Below are 19,604 nucleotides of genomic sequence, written 5' to 3'. Positions count from 1 at the left end.
TCTAAAATACAATTACTTCAAACAAGTTTTTGGTACAATTTTATAATATTGTTAGCATATTTAATTTTCTCTCCCTCTTAGTTTCTCACACTACCTGTAACCTCTCGATGATGAGCATAAGGAATTCAAGTATGGTAATGAAAGATCAAGAAATGTTGTCTTGGTGGGTGGTGGTATTGGGCATGTCTAGTGTTTAATCATTCCTTTCGGTTGTTTATGTCTAGGTAAGTACTGTTCATTTGTTTAATCAAAGTGAATCGTTAATAGTTATTAGCGTAACTTGCAGTTATCTTTAGGTTTTTGAAGTGTTTATTCGCATCGACTATTATGATTTGAAGAGCAAATTTAGATTCGGATTCAATTTAGAGTATGAGAAATAGACACATAAATTAAATCCCACATCATATATTGAGCATTTAAATGGTGCGATACTTACTTTATGTGTCTATATTTTTCTCACTTTTTGCCCTAAGTTCTTAAGGAATCCAGATCCATCAAATCCTAAGTCATATAGTAGACTATTTCAGGTGTATTTTATTAGATATTGGCAGGTGTATCTTGGTTTAAATATCTATATTATATGAGTTTTGTTATATACAATCACTTTTGCATAATCTTTGTACATTTCACTAATGTGATTGGTCAAAACAATTATTTTATAGTAAAAAAAAAGTGATGCAATCAATTATTAATAGAATATGTAAAAAATACATAAAATTAACTGCACATAGAACTTTTGATATTCTATACGCAGAGTTTTGCCGAATATTTTCGTCTTCCAATCTCTAATTTAGTTATTTGTTTTGAAATGGAGATCGAATTTAAAGCCTCGATACGATTCCAACCACCCAATAAGAGAACGCTCCTCCCAATACCCAACAAACAACCAAAAAAAGAAGAAGAAGAATCTTGGATGATTGCTAGCTAATCTTTTATTGTTCGCATGCTCAGAGATTTGTAAAGTGGAGGGTAATAACTAATAAATAATAGGAAAATGATAAATTTACCATTAGTCTACGACTAGTTTACCACTATTTAAAATGAATGGTAGTTACGTAATACTGAAATTATCTTTTAATGAAGTGTAACAATTATATTGGTTGATTTAAAATAAATTGTAAACTAATTGTAAAATAGCTGTAAGTGTATCATTATCCGTGTTCTTTGGGTGCCGATCTCCCATCACTTCTCCATCTTTCAGGCACGCGGGATCCATGCGTTGATAAAACTATGCAACCATTCTTACAGGCCTTTGAAGAGCGCTCATTCTGTTTAGCATCATCCCTCAATGTTACTATTTTTCACAAAATTGAGAGCTCATGCTTTCATGTTTGAGGATGAGGAAGCCTAATTCGTTTTCCCCGCCATATAGTCTGCTGCAGATTTTCCTACTGTGGCTGCTATTTTCTCTACAACAAACAACTTTCATTCGTTATATTAACAGTCTAAACGACAACATCCTTTTTGTACTTGATTATTGAAGAAAACTTTAAACTATACCCTTAATTTGACTCCATTGTCACTTCTTTTTTTTCCATTGCACTGATGCGACATTTGAATCGAAGTATCTGTAAGACTCCACACCCTTACTCTTTTAATCATTTCAAATTTATATATATATATATAAACTACTACAAATACAAAGAATTTACACAAAAATAAACTCACAAACTAACTTAACTTTATAGGATCCGTTAGATCTACTTTACAATAAAAATAATTTTATAGTATGACTTATCAAATCAATCCACATTAGTTTGTAATTTACTTTTATGTAATCTTTTATGACTAAAGTATTTCTCTTAAAAAAAAAAAAAACCCATACTTGGCCCCCATCACTCATCAAGTGAAAAGAGAAGAAGAAGAAGAAGAAGAAAGGTTTCGGATACCACCAATCAAAGATGCAATTACGGTATGGGGGCAGCTTAGAATGCCGGATTATACGGCAAACTGAGTCTTTTTTTTTTTTTTAAAGGTACGGCAAACTCAGTGGAGACAACCTTTTATTCTTGCTAAAAATAATAGTTAGGTAACATGGGAAGGTTGACGAGAAGCAGAATCATATCATAATTCACCAAACTGAAAAGCATATCTTTCCCACTCCTCTATTTCACCTCAAAAACTCATAAAAATAACCTTTGAACAAACATTCAAACAAGATGAGAGAAGGCTACAACTATCATGGGGGTGGGTTCTGATAGAAACCCCGTACCTCATCGTCATTTACAAAATATTCCTCCAATACTCATACACATTATATATATATATAGATCTGTCTTCCACTTTCTTTATTTATTTATTTATTTACAACTGCATGCGATGGCTATGACAAGTACATAATGGTTTACATGAAATGTACTTTACACTCCTCAAATCCCCCTGAAAAATTGATTGATGAACCAACACTGAGTCACGGGTTTTTGACGTCTGTCCAATCTAGGTCTGGTATGCATAGAATAAAAGCAAGAATAGACGAAATTTCCTCATACCGTCAGCCAACTGGTATTTCTTTTTGTTTTTTGTTTTTCCAATCTTTGAATTCTGTCAATATCCCACCAAACTATCTAAAAATTGTAAGATATAAAATTTGATACAAAAGCCCCTTCATAAATATCACATATACTAAAAATAAGAAAGAAATTTGTTGAAATAAAAAAATCCAAAACTAGAATAGATATAGAATCCTATTCGTTGAATGCTACGCCATAGGGAGGGAAATCTTGATAGAAAATTATACACATATAACCCTTATTACAGCCTTTTACACAATCATGTTTTAAGAACTTTAGCTATTGAAAAAATATTAAATAATTACTAAAATACTAAAACAAAAAACTAGGAAAAACACAAAAAGAAAATAGATTCCAACATTGAAGACATTAGAATCCTCCATATTGGCTGTTTAAATGTATCCGAGATTCCGAACAGTAAAAGTTTGTTTGGGTCAGATAGGGAGGGAAATCCTGATATAATAAGATTTGGGCTCTTGGGTTCTGCTTTTGAACAGAAAAAGTGTACCTGAGCTCTGGGTTCGAGGTAGAACTTTGGGCTTTGAAGATGGTATATATTTTGGTCGAGTTGACCTCTTATGGCTGTAAACCTCGATGCCCACTTATTTCTCTTCACCCAATCGGGGCATGGATCCTGCATATTCATTTCGCTTTGGTTACACCTTCCCGGCTATTTTGTCGTTTTAATCTTCATGGGTTTTATTTAAAAAAAGAAATCACACGTTGTTAACTGTAAATAATAATGGGAAAAAAAAACCGAACGACAAAAAGAAATGGCAACAAAAAACAAAGTGAAAAAACGTAGGTTCAAAAAGTTGTATACTGAATGTCAGTATCCTCCTGCATCAACTGTTATGGAACGACCCTTTTTCAATCCAATGGAGAGAATGATATGGTGAAATTGTAAGCTTAATGGGGGGTGAAGAACAATCATTAGACTCAAATTATAAAAAAAAAAAAAAAACAAAAAACAAAATTCAATGCAATAAATAAACTATCGATGCCACAAAAATGTTGAACTATTACAAGAAAATAAAAATTGCTTCCCACAATTACATCAGAACAAGAGAACACCTTACACTTCTTTAAGACTCAGTCTTTAATTTTGCGTTTCTTTGACGTCCTGATTTGGTCACTGTGCAAAGAATATGCTTCACTGTGCTCTACAATTACCGATTCTGCCTCACTTTCTCTTCCCCTCTTTGTACTCCTATAAAATGTTCAAAATTACTGTAGCGCACACCAGAGCCTTTTAAGATTCAAATATTAAAAAAACTTTTGAGATGTTGAAATCAAAGTCCAGTTAAAAAACCTGTCAATACGTGAAACATCTTCCATATGTTTAGCCAACCAGCCAATGCTTCCCGTGTTTCTTGGAACCAGAGACCCAGAAATGTGCAGTATTTCCTCATCAAAACTGCAAATATGAACCACTGATGCGAATCAAGTGACCAATATATCAAAAAGGACGCTTTTCACATACAATCAGTAACAAATTTATGTAAAATTCCTTGGTATGAGAGAGAGAGAGAGAGAGAGAGAGAGAGAGAGGGGGGGGGGGGGGGGGGGATGGTGGAGGAGCATGCCATACTTCAGTCAATAAAAGGATAAACATATATGCAATTCTTTGTGTGGCAGTGACCAGCTAAATACCAAATGTAATTAAAAATGTGTACCTCTTGACTGAAAAGCGTATCATGGTTCCAACCTTTATCACATGTCGCTTGTGAAATCTGCTAGCATATTGTTCCTCACCGTGTTTCTAGGACAAACTCCACATATCATAAAACAAAATCAACATCTCAACCACATAGATGTGTTACAAACACAAAAGGAAAAGGATGTGAACTATGAAATGTGATGGTGAAGATCCACTTACGGTTTTATATATAAATTCTTCCCGAATGTCTTCATCTGTCATGACAGCAGATGAAAAACCAAGAACAATGACATGGATGGATGTTTGAGTAAGCTTCACAACCTTCCCTTCTGCAAGTGAAAAATATGAGAGTCAACCATACAGTACATAGTCATGAAATCTGATGGGCCCTAGTCTATGAAAGTTATAAGATCAAGGAAAAAAAAAGAAGCTGAAAAAGTTGATTGCAGGCTTTGTTCCACTTGGGGTAGGAACACACCGACATACAAAGGATTAAAGATGATTCTTGACATCTTTGACAGGAAACCTGCTATCCTTCCCTATGGTAATCCTATATCACAGCATATAATTATGCCTAAACTATAGCCCATTGTTTCATTTATCATAAATACTACCAACCATCCCAATTGATAATTACTCCTGATCATCATTCATTACTCCTTATATTTAGGATTAGGTTTAGGGATCCTCCTGATCCTATCAAAATCTTAAATGAAGTCTACATCTGCTTCCTTCCTAGAAAAAAATCTGGTATTACACATAACAAAAAGAATAAAAATAAAAATAAAAAGGACAAGGAAAATACACCATCTGGTGAATAATCAGAATGGTCATTGAAAAGCTACCTAAAAGCATGTTTGGCTTCGGAGAAAAAAGTAACAGCTTTGCTTTTAGTCTCACACAAAAATAAGGGTGAAGTCCAGGAAGAATCTTTGCAACTTTATCTTGAATTTGGACGTCATATGCTAATACCACACCATCAAAAGTTTCATTGAACCTGCAATCAAAAACCAAAATGCCCACATAAGCACATCATCCCAAGCAGACTTACTCCATCTTGTAGATTTCAAACGATTAAGATTCAAATTCAAATTGGACACAGATGTCTCACACTCTCTACCATCCCCCTAAAAAAGCCCAGAGTGCTTAATGCTACAATATTTATAACCGCAGAAACTTTTTGATAAGTAATTTAAAACAGCAGAAATGCACTTTCAACTATGAAAAATAACACAAATAGTGCCACACGATGCAAGTTATGCCATATCCTCTTGCTGGCGGGAGTGTAACAAGCAACATCATGGTCAATCAATAATAATAAAAGTGGTAGGGCTTGCTGCATATGCTAAAGACCTTCCATTCATAGAGTTGGCATATTAGGATAAAAACCCTTCCATGGTTACTCAAATGTATAACATAGAAACTTAACCAACTAGTGAGCATGCAAGGTGATCGAGTCCAGTAATATTAAAAATGAGATATCAGTGCACATTAACCATTCGTGATTTTGAGACAAATGTATAACATAGAAACTTAACCAACTAGTGAGCATGCAAGGTGATCGAGTGCAATAATCTTAAAAATTGGGATATCAGTGCCCATTAACCATTCATGAGTTTGAGACAAAGGGTGCAAAGAGAGTGCATCAGCATGTGTACTTGTCAACATATGAACTTACCTGAAGTTCAGAGATCAAGTGTAAGCCATCATGTGCACTGAATTTGCACCAAAAATAAAAATCGGAAGGATTATAAGCATGAAGAGTTAAACATCACTATTAATATATGTCAGTAGGGTAAAAGCATTATAGTTGCATAATCAATAACAAAGTTAACAGTGTATACAAAAATAAGGAAGTTATCAAGCATTGTAGGCAGGCGCCTAGCTCTTTTATTTATTTATTTTTTTGTTTGTTTAATGATCGAGATAACAAATTTTATAAAAATGGAGATTACAGCTCATGGGGGTATAAGGAGAGGTGTTAGATGAAGATATGTGGTGGGATGGTTTGTATGGGAATGCATCCAATAATACTCGATGCAAATGCCTAACTGAAATATCCGATAAATAGCCATGAATAAGAGCAAGACAATACCAAAGCTATCAGTATTCAAAGCATAACCATTTAGACTCACAGCATATTCGCCATCTTAGTTATTTTCTCAAGTTTTCTCGTCAATCAAACAATAGCACATCAACGCCCGCCCCGAACAAAATTTAACTCCGCAAGTAATAAATCTAAGACAGAATAAAAGCTCATTCATACACACTCCAATAACATGGACACCAATCTCTCATAAACAACAGCATAAAAATTAAAAATCATCAAGCCCCAAAAAATCGAAAAACACAGATTGGTAACGAAGAGTACTTGAAAAGCAGAGAGCTGAGCTCGCGTAGGACAGCTTGGGGAACCTTGGTACTCTTCGATGGGTTCACGTAAGCAACCAAATTGGCATCTGATACCTTCAACCCCTCCATTGACGGGTTCCAATTACTATTAGGGACTAGGGTTTCATTTCGCAGAGCTATAAACCCTAAGCAATTGAGAGGGTTTTACTGTCAGATAAGTAAAAACAGACGCTTTTACGGCCACGATGCTTGACATAGTTTTCAATGGGGTTAGGGTTTTCGTGGGACTTGGGCTTTATATAGCAAGAAAGAGGCAAGGGGCTTGAATTTGTATAGGCTGAGCTTGTATTTATTTTCCACCAAATAATTTTGATTGGATTATCCCAAAATGATAAAATATCTCATTTTTTTATTATCTAAAATTTTAAAAAAAAATTTACATATAATAATATTTATTATTTTCCGTATAAACTTTTCTGGAAAACATTACACGCTCCATAAAATATTAGAAGAAGACCCAATTTACGTGTCTCTGGTTCTCTCCTAATTTATGAGTTTTATAAAATCCAAATTTCTAGAAGACAAAAGGCATAAATTATAGTTAGATTCATGTTTTAAAAGAGAGAAACCATATTATTATTTACAGTTGTAAATATATAAGTGTTGTATAATTATTCAAAAATAATAATAAATATAAAATTTATATAAAAATAAATTAATTTTTTAATAATAATTTTTTTTTTTAAATGACTATACGGTACTTATATATTCTATAATTATACTTAGTATTATTCTTTAAAATATGAGAGAAAGAGGATAGGGATGTATTTTATGTAATGTTATTATGATAATAGTGTAATCTTGCACTACATTGGCAGTTTTGTTTATGATTTTTGCCCACATGTCATTATTGTGATCTCATATCAACAAAGATCATCTATAATGATCACGGAGGGGAAACGGAAGAAAAACAAAACAAAAATATTGAGGGTTATTTATTTATTTATTTTTCCTCCTGATCCAAACATTTTATACCATTCAGAAAAGATAAATATAGAATGTGAACCCACGGCATTAAATAGAGAAATTATAAATAGAAATCTCATACTACACAGTTTTACATAATTAATATTTGATTTGTTATTTTTATTATTCTATTTTAATGTTTAAATATGTGTGCTTAAATAAAAAATAAAAATAATAAATTACATATTAATTAAATAAAAACGTGTGGTGTAAAGCTTCCTTACAAAACAACCCGCATTATTCTCGTGTTAGATTCATCTCTCTCAAAATTGCAACCAGAATGCAATGCAATTGTCTCAATACTTGATTGCAATCATCCACACACAACTTCCCATTACAATATTCACTATTGTTAGCGACTAAATTGACTGGTTCCAGTCATTTGAAAACCTATGACTAATAATAAAAGAATAGATAAAGTCAAGAGATAAGATAAGGAAGAGATAAGTAGAAGAAATTGACTCAGATTCTAAAAAAAAAAATGTTTTATAAGACAAGTTAGACTTTATCACTCCAAGAAAAAAAATAGACCTTAATATAAGGAAGAAACTCTCCAAGGGCTAGGGACCAAAGTTTTGAAATCCGTTCCTGAAACCATTCCGGTCGAGGTACTGGAACGGAATATTTCGGTACCGGTACGTTTCGGGATTAATTATATATTATATATAAATATTTATATGTATATATAAACTAACAATTAATAAAATAAATACATATATATGTAAGTGTGTGATATGTATATGTGTATATATATAGAAGAATTAAAGATTTATAAAATGAATATATATTGAAAAAAATTATAAACTTGAGTTAAGACACAAAAATAAAGGAAAAAAAATTAAAGAATAGACAGATTATTAAAAGTAACAATATTTCTAGTGCACAGAAAGAGGTATTTGAATTCTAAAAATACAATTTTATTCATTATTTTTCAACTTATTTACAAGAGAGTTTTTTTTTTTTTTTTTTTTGGGATCGGAATTACTATTCCGGCCGGAATACCGGAATTCCGGCCGGAATTGACCGGAACGGAATAGACACCTATCCGGTTCCGGTCACTGTTCCGGCACGAAAAATTCCGGCCATTCCGACCGGAACGGAACGGTTTTTAAAACCTTGCTAGGGACACCTGATGGGCAAAAACTCGATTGCATATAATGCCTCCCCCAGATCTCTCCACAGGCTCTCTAGGACTTATTGACACCTAAATTCCATTGTATTAACGATATCTGAGACCATGAAAGATTATAAAATCACTAATTATAGTAAATTTTGCCTCCCAAACAACCCGTGAGTATAGATTTTTGTGCCAAATTACGTAAATCTCTATGTTTATTTTTATTTAATTTTATATACTTAATTATTATTTATTTCATAGATAAACACGAAAAGTACCATTCCGGCTTTTTGTACAAATTAAAGTATTAACAAATACAGCATATTGCTACGCAAAAACTTCTATACTGAAATTTCAAATGGGTGGCTCTAGAGCCGCCGATAAAAGGTACGATAGTGTAATTTTTTTTGTATTTTATTTTTTAAATAATTTTTTATATGTATTTTTTTTTAAAATGCTAAGAAATAAAAAAATACAATATTAAAAAAATTCAAACACACAAAAACAAAGCAATCGAAACAAATAATAAGTACACTTTTTCGATATGCCTGTCATTTTCCTGAGGGTAAAAGAAGTTACCCAACGATCCAATAATTAATATCTTTGTATCTTGTGTATCAATTGTCACAATCTTGTGTGTTAATATCTTTATATATTGTGCAATGCATATGGTTGCACATATCTTATGTTTTTTTTTGGCAATCAGATCCATTCTAATGGCTTCTCAAATAATGAAAAACCAGGGTAAGCTCCTACAAACGAAATTACTAAGGAACCACAATTGGCTAATTTTCTGATTAATTTCTGAGCTTACCCCAATTAACAGATTAAAGAAAGGTTGCAAATGGATGCTCTGCTGTGGGTGGCATTAGGACTGGATGGAGGAAACGAAGCTGGTAAGGTGGCTTTGTGCGCACTATTGAATCGATTCAAGAAACTCATCCAATGTTTGACCCATACACAGCTGAGATCACAAGTGGTTATGGAGCTGAGTAAGGTGTATCTTGATTCAATTAGAAACATTGTAGAGAAGGAAGCATGTTTAAAGCTGAAACTCAAACGTCAATATAAAATACCTTAACAGCAGCAAAAAAACACTGATTCTTTTATTTCCTAACAATTGATGTAAGGGATATAACAGCCTTACAACTACATTACATATCATTCTTCACTGCCGATTTACAGTTGGGAAAAGAGAAAAAAATAGATGCACGTATTCTGCTACCGAATCAATATCACGAGGATGTTAAAAGCAAGGGACTCGCACAAATTCTGTGTGAACAAAGATGGGAAAATATATGTAAAATTATATCTTGCAAGTCGGTGTGGGCTTTACACTGCTAACATGTGAGAATTTGATTTGTATTTTAAACTTTTCTTGCAAATCAAATCTTGTCTTGGGCTTCACAACGGCTTGCAAGAAGAAGGATTATAAATATATTACCTTCTGTTATTTCCTATTGAAGCTCTCTTGAGTGTCATGCTCTCACAGGCTTCTGTAAAACGGCAGACAAATAAACCTCTATTTTCCCTGACCCAGCTGAGTCTACCTTCTCCCCCACAACCCATTTGAGCTTTTTATATGTAAACCTTTCAATCAAACTTATCAAGTCACTTTTCTTCTCGTTGTTAGGACAACAAAAATTATCTAACCAAAACAAGCCGCCAGCCCTTAAAATGCGATCAATATCAAACATAAGGAACTCCAATTTCTCAGGTCTTTCCCCCATATACAATCCACCAGCGACGTGAACAAAATCAAACGTGTTATCGTAGAAAGGGAAACGATGATCTAAACTCAAGAATAGAGGGAAAAGTCCTCTTGCAGCAATAAATTCGCTAATTGGGGCATCAATATTCAAGGTGCTAGTGATCACAGTCACATTCCTCTCTGCCATTCTAGCAGCAAAGGTCCCAGACCCGCCACCAATATCAAATCCAATTCTGACCCCACCACTTCCCAAAGCTAAAACATCATCAATTAGAAACTCATTTTTGCCCCTAGACTTGACAAACTTCTGATTCTCGTACCCACCAACCAAATCAAAACAACCAACACAACCTCTACTCATTTTCTTGCTGTTCAAACACTCAAAACTCTTACACTCAAGACCACTCCAGATAACATTCTTATCACCGACAGGTTTCCAGAGAGAAATGGGAAAAGGGTCGAGACCCACCTTAGGAACAGACTTGGCAAAGCATCTTCTTCTGGGCAAAGGCTCACAACCGCGCAAAATTAGCTTCTGGGCAACGCTCCAATCGTCAGGGCAAGGCCCAGAGACCTTGTAAGCCATATACCGAGACAATAAGTCCACGGATTTCACACAGGAATGGCCCACGGAAGCAACCATTTCAGTGATCCCAGTTCTTGAGTCTTTCCCCATTGGAAGCTGGCGAGGCTGGAGAAAAAGCTTGAGCTCGTTTGCAAGGTGAGGTCTTGAAAGATCGAGGCTTTCGTAGCCAAGACGCTCTTTATCAATCTTGGCCAGCTTTTTCTTCGAGGAGTCGATCTCTCTGAGGATCAGCGAGACGTGCTCCGAGATGAGAGAGATGTTATTGCGAGTGTGGTGAAGTAGGTGGTTTTGGCGGTCCTTTGGGGAGGATGTGAAAGCGTATAAAGCAAATAGAATGGTGGTGAGCAAAGAGAAGAACTTGGTAATGTTGATTGCTGAAGAGTACATGGCTGCTCTTCTGAATCTTGATGTTCCATCCCCGATTTTCAGAGATACTGACCCCATCAAGGTTCTAGTTCTTCTAGTTTTGGCTCGAAGAGAGAAGAAAGTGAGATGGTTCCGATTGAGTGAGACTTGTGAAGTGGAGCTTGTGGAAGAGGATCGAATGAAGAAGCCATATGTTATCGAGACGAGATTGAGGTAAATAATCAATCAGCTCCCCGCCGCACACCAACACTTGAAAGTCAGTTATCATAAATAATATACATATATATATATATACACACACACACACACACACATATATATATATATATATATATATATATATTTATATATTTCTAACGTTTTGATACTTTTATAACTGCAACGTATGTTATAAAAAAATACAGAAATGATATTTGTCATTGGTTGTGCAAGTGGCGTATAGTCGTTTTAAAAAAAATAAATTAATATGGAACCCACATAAAAAAAACTAACTTTTTAATCGTGAACCCCACTCTTTTTCAAAACGATTGCGCAGCGTTTACAATTCTACGACTATATGTAGCATTGTCAAAAAATATATATATATATATTTGTACAGGTTCCGATAGACTTTTTTTTTTTTAAATGTAGACTTTATATTAAAAATAAAAATAAAAACATATTCTTTTTTAAAGGACCCAACCTTTTACAAAAGATTTGTATGCTTGTTTATTTAGGGCTTGTACCACTTATTATTCTAAAAAAATAATGAATTTTAATGCAAATTTGTAAAGAGCAGAATTCATACAGCACACAGTTTGTTCACATTGTAAATAGCTTCCTGACCAAAAATTCTAAAAAAAAAAAAAAAATGAAAACTTGGACTTATTTCTCATGAAAAAAATATTTGTAGTTTTGAGAATGGATGGCCTAATTCTTTCATGAAAAGTGATAAAGATATGGGGAGGACTTCATAGGGTTGATACAAAAAGACAATTTTTTTTTTTAAATGTCATATTATTAAAACTAATTAAATAAGAATTATTTTTTAATAATATAACATAATATGATAGGATAGAAATATTATATATATATATATATATATATACACGCACGAATACAATCATTACTCTTTTGCATTCCACAATATTCCAGCACTCCAAATAACCAAATGAATATTTTTTATTCTTCTCTCTCTCTTCTATCAAATAAAAATAATATTGTTACTTATCTCTCTCAAATAAAACATTGTCCTTTCATTATTTCTGGCAATAAAAAGAAATATTTGATTAAATTGAAGGAAAATCAGGAGTCTATACATATATTTATCGGGTATCACTACAAGAAATTTAATTTTTAGGGACGAAATTTCTTAGGGACAAAATTAATTTCGTCCCTAAAAGTACTTTTCTGAGACGAAATTTTAATTTCGTCTCAGAACATGGAAAACCTTATAAATCCGTTCGAACTAAAACAAATTAGTTCGAACTTGAGATTCTGAGACGAATTAAGTCGTCTCCAAAAATCTATACCGTTCGAACTAATTAAATTTAATTCGAACAGAAAATTAATTAATTCGAATGCAATATTATTTGTTCGAATTAGTATTAACGTGTTCGAACGGTATTATTTAATTGAAAAGATATATTGTTAAAATTGTAAGAATACATATTTTTTCTATTAATTTTTTTATCATTTCCAAAGTAAATAAAAAGTTCTATATATTATATATTATGATTTACAATGAATTAAAATATTTACAAATTCATAAATAATTAATTTTATGTAATTAATTTAAAAATATTTTAGTTAACTAAATATTAATTTAAAGATAGTGTCATTTTTTCAATTATCGTGAACACTAAGTATAATGAGAAGAAATGTGTTATTAACAATAAAGACTAGGCTAGCAAACACTAAAAATAAAAACTATACTGCATTAATAATTACATTCCAAAATGAGTTAGACGTTCTATACAACATAAAAAAGTAAAAAAATTACTAACAATATTTATTTATTATATAAATCAAAATCCTTCTGTAAAGTTTGCAAGCGTCCTTCTAGGTCTTTAAGCTTCTCCATCATGGGCTGAATGAAGTCCCTCAATAAAATGTCGCGGTGGTCCGCCAATATAGCTCGTACCTCATCTGGAGTAGCCCCAGCAGGGTGTCTCTCAATAGGGGCAGCAGCAGTAGAAGCTGGATCAGTAGGCAGAGGCTGATCCTGTAGGACTGGACGAGTTTTCGACAAGTGACCCTTGCTCTTACTGAATGTGATCTTGTTAACGGGCCCCATCTGTGGCGACCTCCGCTCAGTCAAAGTCACTGTAACCCCTGAATGGAGTAAGAGGTTAGATATCAAAAGCGCAAATGGTAGACTACCTCCACCCGAATAGCGTGACTCTGTGCGAATGCGGAGGAAGAAATATAATGCCAGATCAATCGGCTCTCCCTGTGCTAACCGTAATAAAAATCTGGCCCGCTCGATCCCAAAATCAGTCTTGTGTTTTTTCGGATCAATGTTATACACAACAATCAAATTAAGCATTCTGAAAAATGCTATACAGTCGGCCTGTCGGATCACTTTACTGCCATCATATGGAGGAGCCTCAGGGTCTCGCACTAGGTCACGAACCTGATCGTCTGTGAGACCATCATCAGGTACCTCATCACCGCTCTCGCTATCATCCGAGCTAGCATCCAGCTCTGCGGTCTGTACATCCAGCAGTGGCGATGAGGATGCGACTGTTGTGTCCTCTCCAGATGGTGCAGTCGTTGATCTCGCAGCTGCTCTCGTTGCTGCTGTTGCAGGATAGGCACCGGGCTCTCGTCACAAATCTAGAAACTCAGCAATAACGCGGGGAGAGAATATAATACTCACTCCCCGGACCACTAAGTTATAGCATAGAGCATCACCAGGCTGCTCACCCATGGCACGGTAAAACTCACCGACCATCTCAGGATATGCTGTGCCACTCTGTCGACAGATCGGGGTCCATCCACGATCGGTGATGATGTCATGTATGCTCCGCCCCTCCCAAGTGAGGTTACGGAAGTCACCTAGAATGATCTCCCGCTCAACTAGTATAGGCCTGGCGGCCGGCTGAGAAGGAGATGTGGAGGTACTTTCTACTGTCTGGGGTCTGGAACGTTTTCTTCCGCTGCTGCTTGCCATTAGTATACTGTTGATGTATAAAAGATATATGTGATCTAATTAAATTTAATTAGAGGAATGATGATGTTGTGCTATCATGGTTGACAACTGCTTATTCGAAGGGCCTTTAATTCCATTCGAATTAAATTATATTCATTCGAATGAAATTTAAATTCATTCGAATGAACATAAAATTAATTCGAATGACCTCAGATACTGCCATTCGAATTAGCCTAAAATCCATTCGAATAAAATTATATCTCATTCGAATGAACATAAATTTAATTCAAATGGACTTGAATTCAATTCGAATGGAATTAATATTCATTCGAACGGACCTGAGCCAAACAGACATGGCTGAGTCGACTCAGAACCGAACCGACACATTCATTTTTATGAAGGAATCCAATATTTTAATCGGTAGAAATGATTTAGGAGTAAATCCCTATCATTTCTACCGATTATAATTGTGTCATTTGCCCCCAAAACAACAAAATGGGGCCGGATTGATTCAAAATCCGAACCCCCCAAAACTAACTAAAAAACTAATGAAAATAAAGCACCTTTAACCCATACCTCTTGTTCTAGGAGATTTGAGGAGTTGGTCGGAGTTGGTGGCGGCGTTGTGGCTGCTAACGGCGGAGGAATCGAAGAGTTCGAATGAGAGGAGGAACGAAATGATCCGGAAAGGAAACTGGTTCGCGGCTTAAATAACGTGATTTCGTTCGAATGGAAGAATAATTAGTTCGAACTAAAAGGGTATAAGTTCGAATTAGTAGGGTATAAGTTCGAATGAATTATATAATAGTTCATAAAAATATATATATATATATATATAAGTACAAGAGGTAAAACAATTGAGAAGTATTAGTAATAATAGTATATAATACAGAGTATACTAGTACTAATAAAAAATTTAGTTCCAAGTATATATAATAATATATATTAGATAACTATATATCAATAGTATAGAGTTTTATACTAGTTACTTATATATATTGTAAGTATCTAGTATATATATATGTAATAGTATATATATTATGGATTAGATGAGTATAAAATAGTATTGTCTAAAGCATTGCATTATAAAGTAAATATAGTAAGTATATAGTAAAACATTGCATTAATTATATGTATAAAAAACATATTTCTAATATATTTAGTTTGTATATTAATAATAAACCAAGTACTTGGACTATATTATAAAGTATTACAGTATTATTAGTTTTCATATTTTGATGGTATCTATACTTTAATATCACTTAGTATTATACTATTAGTGATACTTAGTATTATACTTATAGTGATACTAACTTATAAGTATAACACTATTAGTGATTGTAAATAAAATATTATACTATTTTAAATACATAATATTATAGATTGATAAGAAACTTAGTATTATGATATTAGTGACACTTAGTATTATATAGTCTATATAATTTTTACATATACACATAATAATATTGGGTGTATTATGTGTATAGTTATATATTTATCTAATTATCTGTTCGAACTAATATGCAGTTAGTTCGAATAGAGATAATTTATGTTCGAACGAATATTTTTTTGTTTGGAGGGAAAATTCACGCCAAGTTATCAGTATATGCTGGAGAATATTCCTTTTTCTGTTCGAACTGGAAAAATATTAATTCGAACGGGAAAAAATTGTGGGAAAAATTAGCGGTATTTGGATTTTCGCGTTCGAACTGATTAAAAGTTAGTTCGAACTGAAATGCACATATTATTAATCCGATCCTTTCACTTCATTTTCACTCGGATTGAAGATTGAAAAAAGGAGAGAGAGCGTGGCAGAGGCTGTGAGAGAGTGTTGTGGAGAGAGAGAGCTTGAAAGCGTTGAGAGAGAAGAGATTCTTGAGAGAGAAAGGAGAAGGACAAGAGGTAAGTTGTGTTTTTTTGTATTTTTCATTCCGATTTTCGTTTACAAATATCTATAGAGTTTTTGCATTTATTTGTTGGGATAGAACAACAGTTTAATGTGTTTTATGTAAATATATAGGTATTGTGGATTGACTAAAGTTTGAATTGCTAGTACAAGAGGTAAGTTTTATTAGTTTTCTAAGTTGTTTAATAATCATATTTAGATATATTCATATAGTTTTGAGTTTGTTGTATTGAAATATGGCATCATGAATGCAGAAATTGTGTTTTGTTTATCAGTTTTGTGCTCTGTTTCGTGACTGGTTTCTGGGTTGGTTTAATTCGAACGCTCTGAATACCGTTCGAATTAATTTTTATTTGTTCGAACGGAATAAAACTCGACCAGTGTTCCATTCGAACTTATAGAGTGTTTGTTCGAACAGTATCACAGAATTAAATACTTATTATTTGCAGTGATAATTAAATAGTTTAATACTCCAAATATAATAATAAGATATTTAATTAAAAAATTATAATTAAATATGTGAAGATATTTAAGTACTCAAGTAATAAGATTATTAATACATAATGTATAATTAATTATATCTAAGTACACTAATTAAATAGCTTAATACTCCAAATATAATAATAAGATATTTAATTAAAAAATTATAATTAAATATGTGAAGATATTTAAGTACTCAAGTAATAAGATTATTAATACATAATGTATAATTAATTATATCTAAGTACACTGATTAAATAGCTTAATATTCCAAATATAATAATAAGATATTTAATTAAAAAATTATAATTAAATATTTGAACATAAGTAAGTACTCAAGTAATAAGATTATTAATACATAATGTATAATTAATTATATCTAAGTACACTAATTAAATAGCTTAATACTCCAAATATAATAATAAGATATTTAATTAAAAAATTATAATTAAATATGTGAAGATATTTAAGTACTCAAGTAATAAGATTATTAATACATAATGTATAATTAATTATATCTAAGTACACTAATTAATACTCCAAATATAATAATAAGATATTTAATTAAAAAATTATAATTAAATATGTGAAGATATTTAAGTACTCAAGTAATAAGATTATTAATACATAATGTATAATTAATTATATCTAAGTACACTGATTAAATAGCTTAATACTCCAAATATAATAATAAGATATTTAATTAAAAAATTATAATTAAATATTTGAACATAAGTAAGTACTCAAGTATTAAATATTTCAAAATCTTTAATGGCCCATCATGTATACTTGTAATGTAATCTTCCCATGTGATGTATGCTTGTTATGTTTACTACTGAGTGTTTGGATTTTGTAGTTATTTTACATGTAGTTAAACCTTAGACCCGTTCGAGAGTTGTGGCCAAATATTCTCTTAAAGAATATTTGGGTATAACTCTTGAATTGTCCAAAGTGGACAGTTTGGGATTCTATCATCTATATGGCATATATACTTAGTTATAACTCCTGTGTTAGTCAATTTAAATTTTGGTTTAGCATTTTTCTACATTCTTCGAGTATGTAGTTCATAAGCTTCTCAGCTCCTGAATAGGGTCGACGGCTTATCGTGACTAGCATACTTGGAGAATTGTAGGGAAATGCTGCCGAAATTTTTACTAACATACGAGTTCTAGACTGAGTATATATGCGATATAGATGATAGTCTCTCGAATGGGATAGGACCAACTACCTTAAAAGTACAGGGTAATTAAACACATGTATTGTAATAGTTGAATGATAGTGTTTATCCCATGATTATGGTTTTCTTTTATAGATGGACAAAAGTTGGATGTTGTTGGGAGATAGACTTGGTCGAGACTATAAGCAATATGCACAAGGGGTGAAGTCTTTCTTAGAATTTGCTTGTGGGAGTGTTGATAGTCGAGGATTTATAAGATGCCCATGTAAGAAGTGCAAAAACCTTAGTTCTTATAATATGACGGCTGTGGAGGATCATTTATTCGTAAATGGAATTGATGGTAAATATTCACATTGGGTTTTACATGGAGAACCATTTCCCCAAGGAGTTAGATTTGGCAGTCACACCAACCAGATGGATGAATGTAACGAGATCGACACGGAGGACATAAATGTTGATATTTCTGATGATGGTTATGATAATGGAGAAGATATGACTGAAATGTTAGGAGATCTTGGCGCAGGCATATTTGGTGCCAGGGTTGGAGAAGGAACATCTACCCAGTCATTTGGGGGAAATGAAGACTTTGGATCATTGTGGGAGGATGCACAACGAGAATTGTACGAAGGGTGCACCCGTCATAGCAAGTTGTCATTCACTGTCAGGTTGCTCCATATAAAGTCTATTTGTCGTATTTCTGCAAAGGCTATCGATATGCTGCTTGAATTATTTAAAGAGGCTCTGCCAGAGGATAACGTAGTACCTCGAAATTTTTATGAAGCGAAGAAATTGAAGCGAGGGTTAGGATTTGATTATAATATCATCCATGCATGTAAGAATGATTGTGTTCTCTTCTGGAAGCAATATGCAGAATGTGAATCATGTCCGGTGTGTCTTGAGTCAAGATGGACATCAGATAAGCGTAATGTACCCCAGAAAGTGCTAAGACATTTTCCGCTTATTCCTCGACTTCAAAGATTATTTACTTCCCGGATGACTGCGAAAGATATGACTTGGCATCACACAGAAAGAGTTCAAAATGATCAATTTCTCACTCATCCTGCAGATTCCTTACAATGGAAGAAATTTGATGACGAGTATCCATGGTTTGCTGAAGAACCTCGCAATGTACGTCTTGGTTTAGCAACTGATGGGTTTAATCCATTTGGCAACATGAGCACTTCTCATAGCACTTGGCCTGTCATAGTAATGCCTTATAATTTGCCACCATGGAAGTGTATGAAGGATCCTTATTTTATAATGACTCTATTGATTCCAGGGCCAAGGTCACCAGGAAATGAAATAGATGTATATTTGCAACCAATGATGGAAGAGTTGAAAGAGTTGTGGGAACAGGGTGTCAATACATATGATGTGGCCTCTTCGCGTGAATTCAAAATGCATGCTGCAGTACTTTGGACAATTAATGATTTTCCGGCATACGGGAGCTTGTCTGGGTGGAGCACAAAGGGAAAAATGGCTTGTCCTGTTTGTAACAAAGATACACAGTCTCAGTGGTTAGCGAATGGCCGGAAATTATGTTTCATGGGACACCGTCGATATCTACCTCATGATCATAG

The 19,604-nt window shown here is 33.4% G+C and overlaps 2 protein-coding genes and 1 non-coding gene across 10 annotated transcripts; all 3 read right to left on the bottom strand.

Moving 5' to 3' along the window:
* Nucleotides 1–1,500: 1,500 nt before the first annotated feature.
* On the bottom strand, nucleotides 1,501–6,840 carry LOC122274723. 8 transcript variants are annotated; one of them, XR_006228317.1, is made up of 8 exons: nucleotides 6,542–6,840; nucleotides 5,016–5,167; nucleotides 4,390–4,499; nucleotides 4,187–4,272; nucleotides 3,823–3,927; nucleotides 3,585–3,720; nucleotides 3,019–3,144; nucleotides 1,501–1,568 (listed from the first exon to the last, which is right to left on the bottom strand). XR_006228317.1 is itself a non-coding variant. In XM_043083731.1 (7 exons), exons 1-6 carry the CDS (start codon nucleotides 6,649–6,651, stop codon nucleotides 3,603–3,605), a joined length of 681 nt encoding a protein of 226 aa, XP_042939665.1. In that variant the 5' UTR covers nucleotides 6,652–6,840; the 3' UTR covers nucleotides 2,871–3,144; nucleotides 3,585–3,602. The 8 variants fall into 8 exon arrangements, 3 of the variants coding, with proteins under 3 accessions (XP_042939665.1, XP_042939666.1, XP_042939664.1); XR_006228318.1 differs by lacking the exon at nucleotides 1,501–1,568 and adding an exon at nucleotides 2,068–2,560; XR_006228319.1 differs by lacking the exon at nucleotides 1,501–1,568 and adding an exon at nucleotides 2,068–2,541.
* Nucleotides 5,812–5,875, bottom strand: LOC122274884. The gene has a single exon (XR_006228423.1). It is a non-coding gene; the product is annotated as a small nucleolar RNA snoR101 (small nucleolar RNA).
* A 2,902-nt stretch (nucleotides 6,841–9,742) lies between the features above and the next one.
* LOC122318007 (probable methyltransferase At1g29790) lies at nucleotides 9,743–11,580 on the bottom strand. The gene has a single exon (XM_043135125.1). The coding sequence runs from the start codon at nucleotides 11,404–11,406 to the stop codon at nucleotides 10,144–10,146; it is 1,263 nt and encodes a 420-aa protein (XP_042991059.1). The 5' UTR covers nucleotides 11,407–11,580; the 3' UTR covers nucleotides 9,743–10,143.
* Between the last annotated feature and the right edge of the window lie 8,024 nt (nucleotides 11,581–19,604).

This window comes from Carya illinoinensis, chromosome 8 (genome assembly GCF_018687715.1).
Source record: "Carya illinoinensis cultivar Pawnee chromosome 8, C.illinoinensisPawnee_v1, whole genome shotgun sequence".
Lineage (NCBI taxonomy): Eukaryota > Viridiplantae > Streptophyta > Magnoliopsida > Fagales > Juglandaceae > Carya > Carya illinoinensis.
This window is presented reverse-complemented; position numbering and strand designations above follow the sequence as displayed.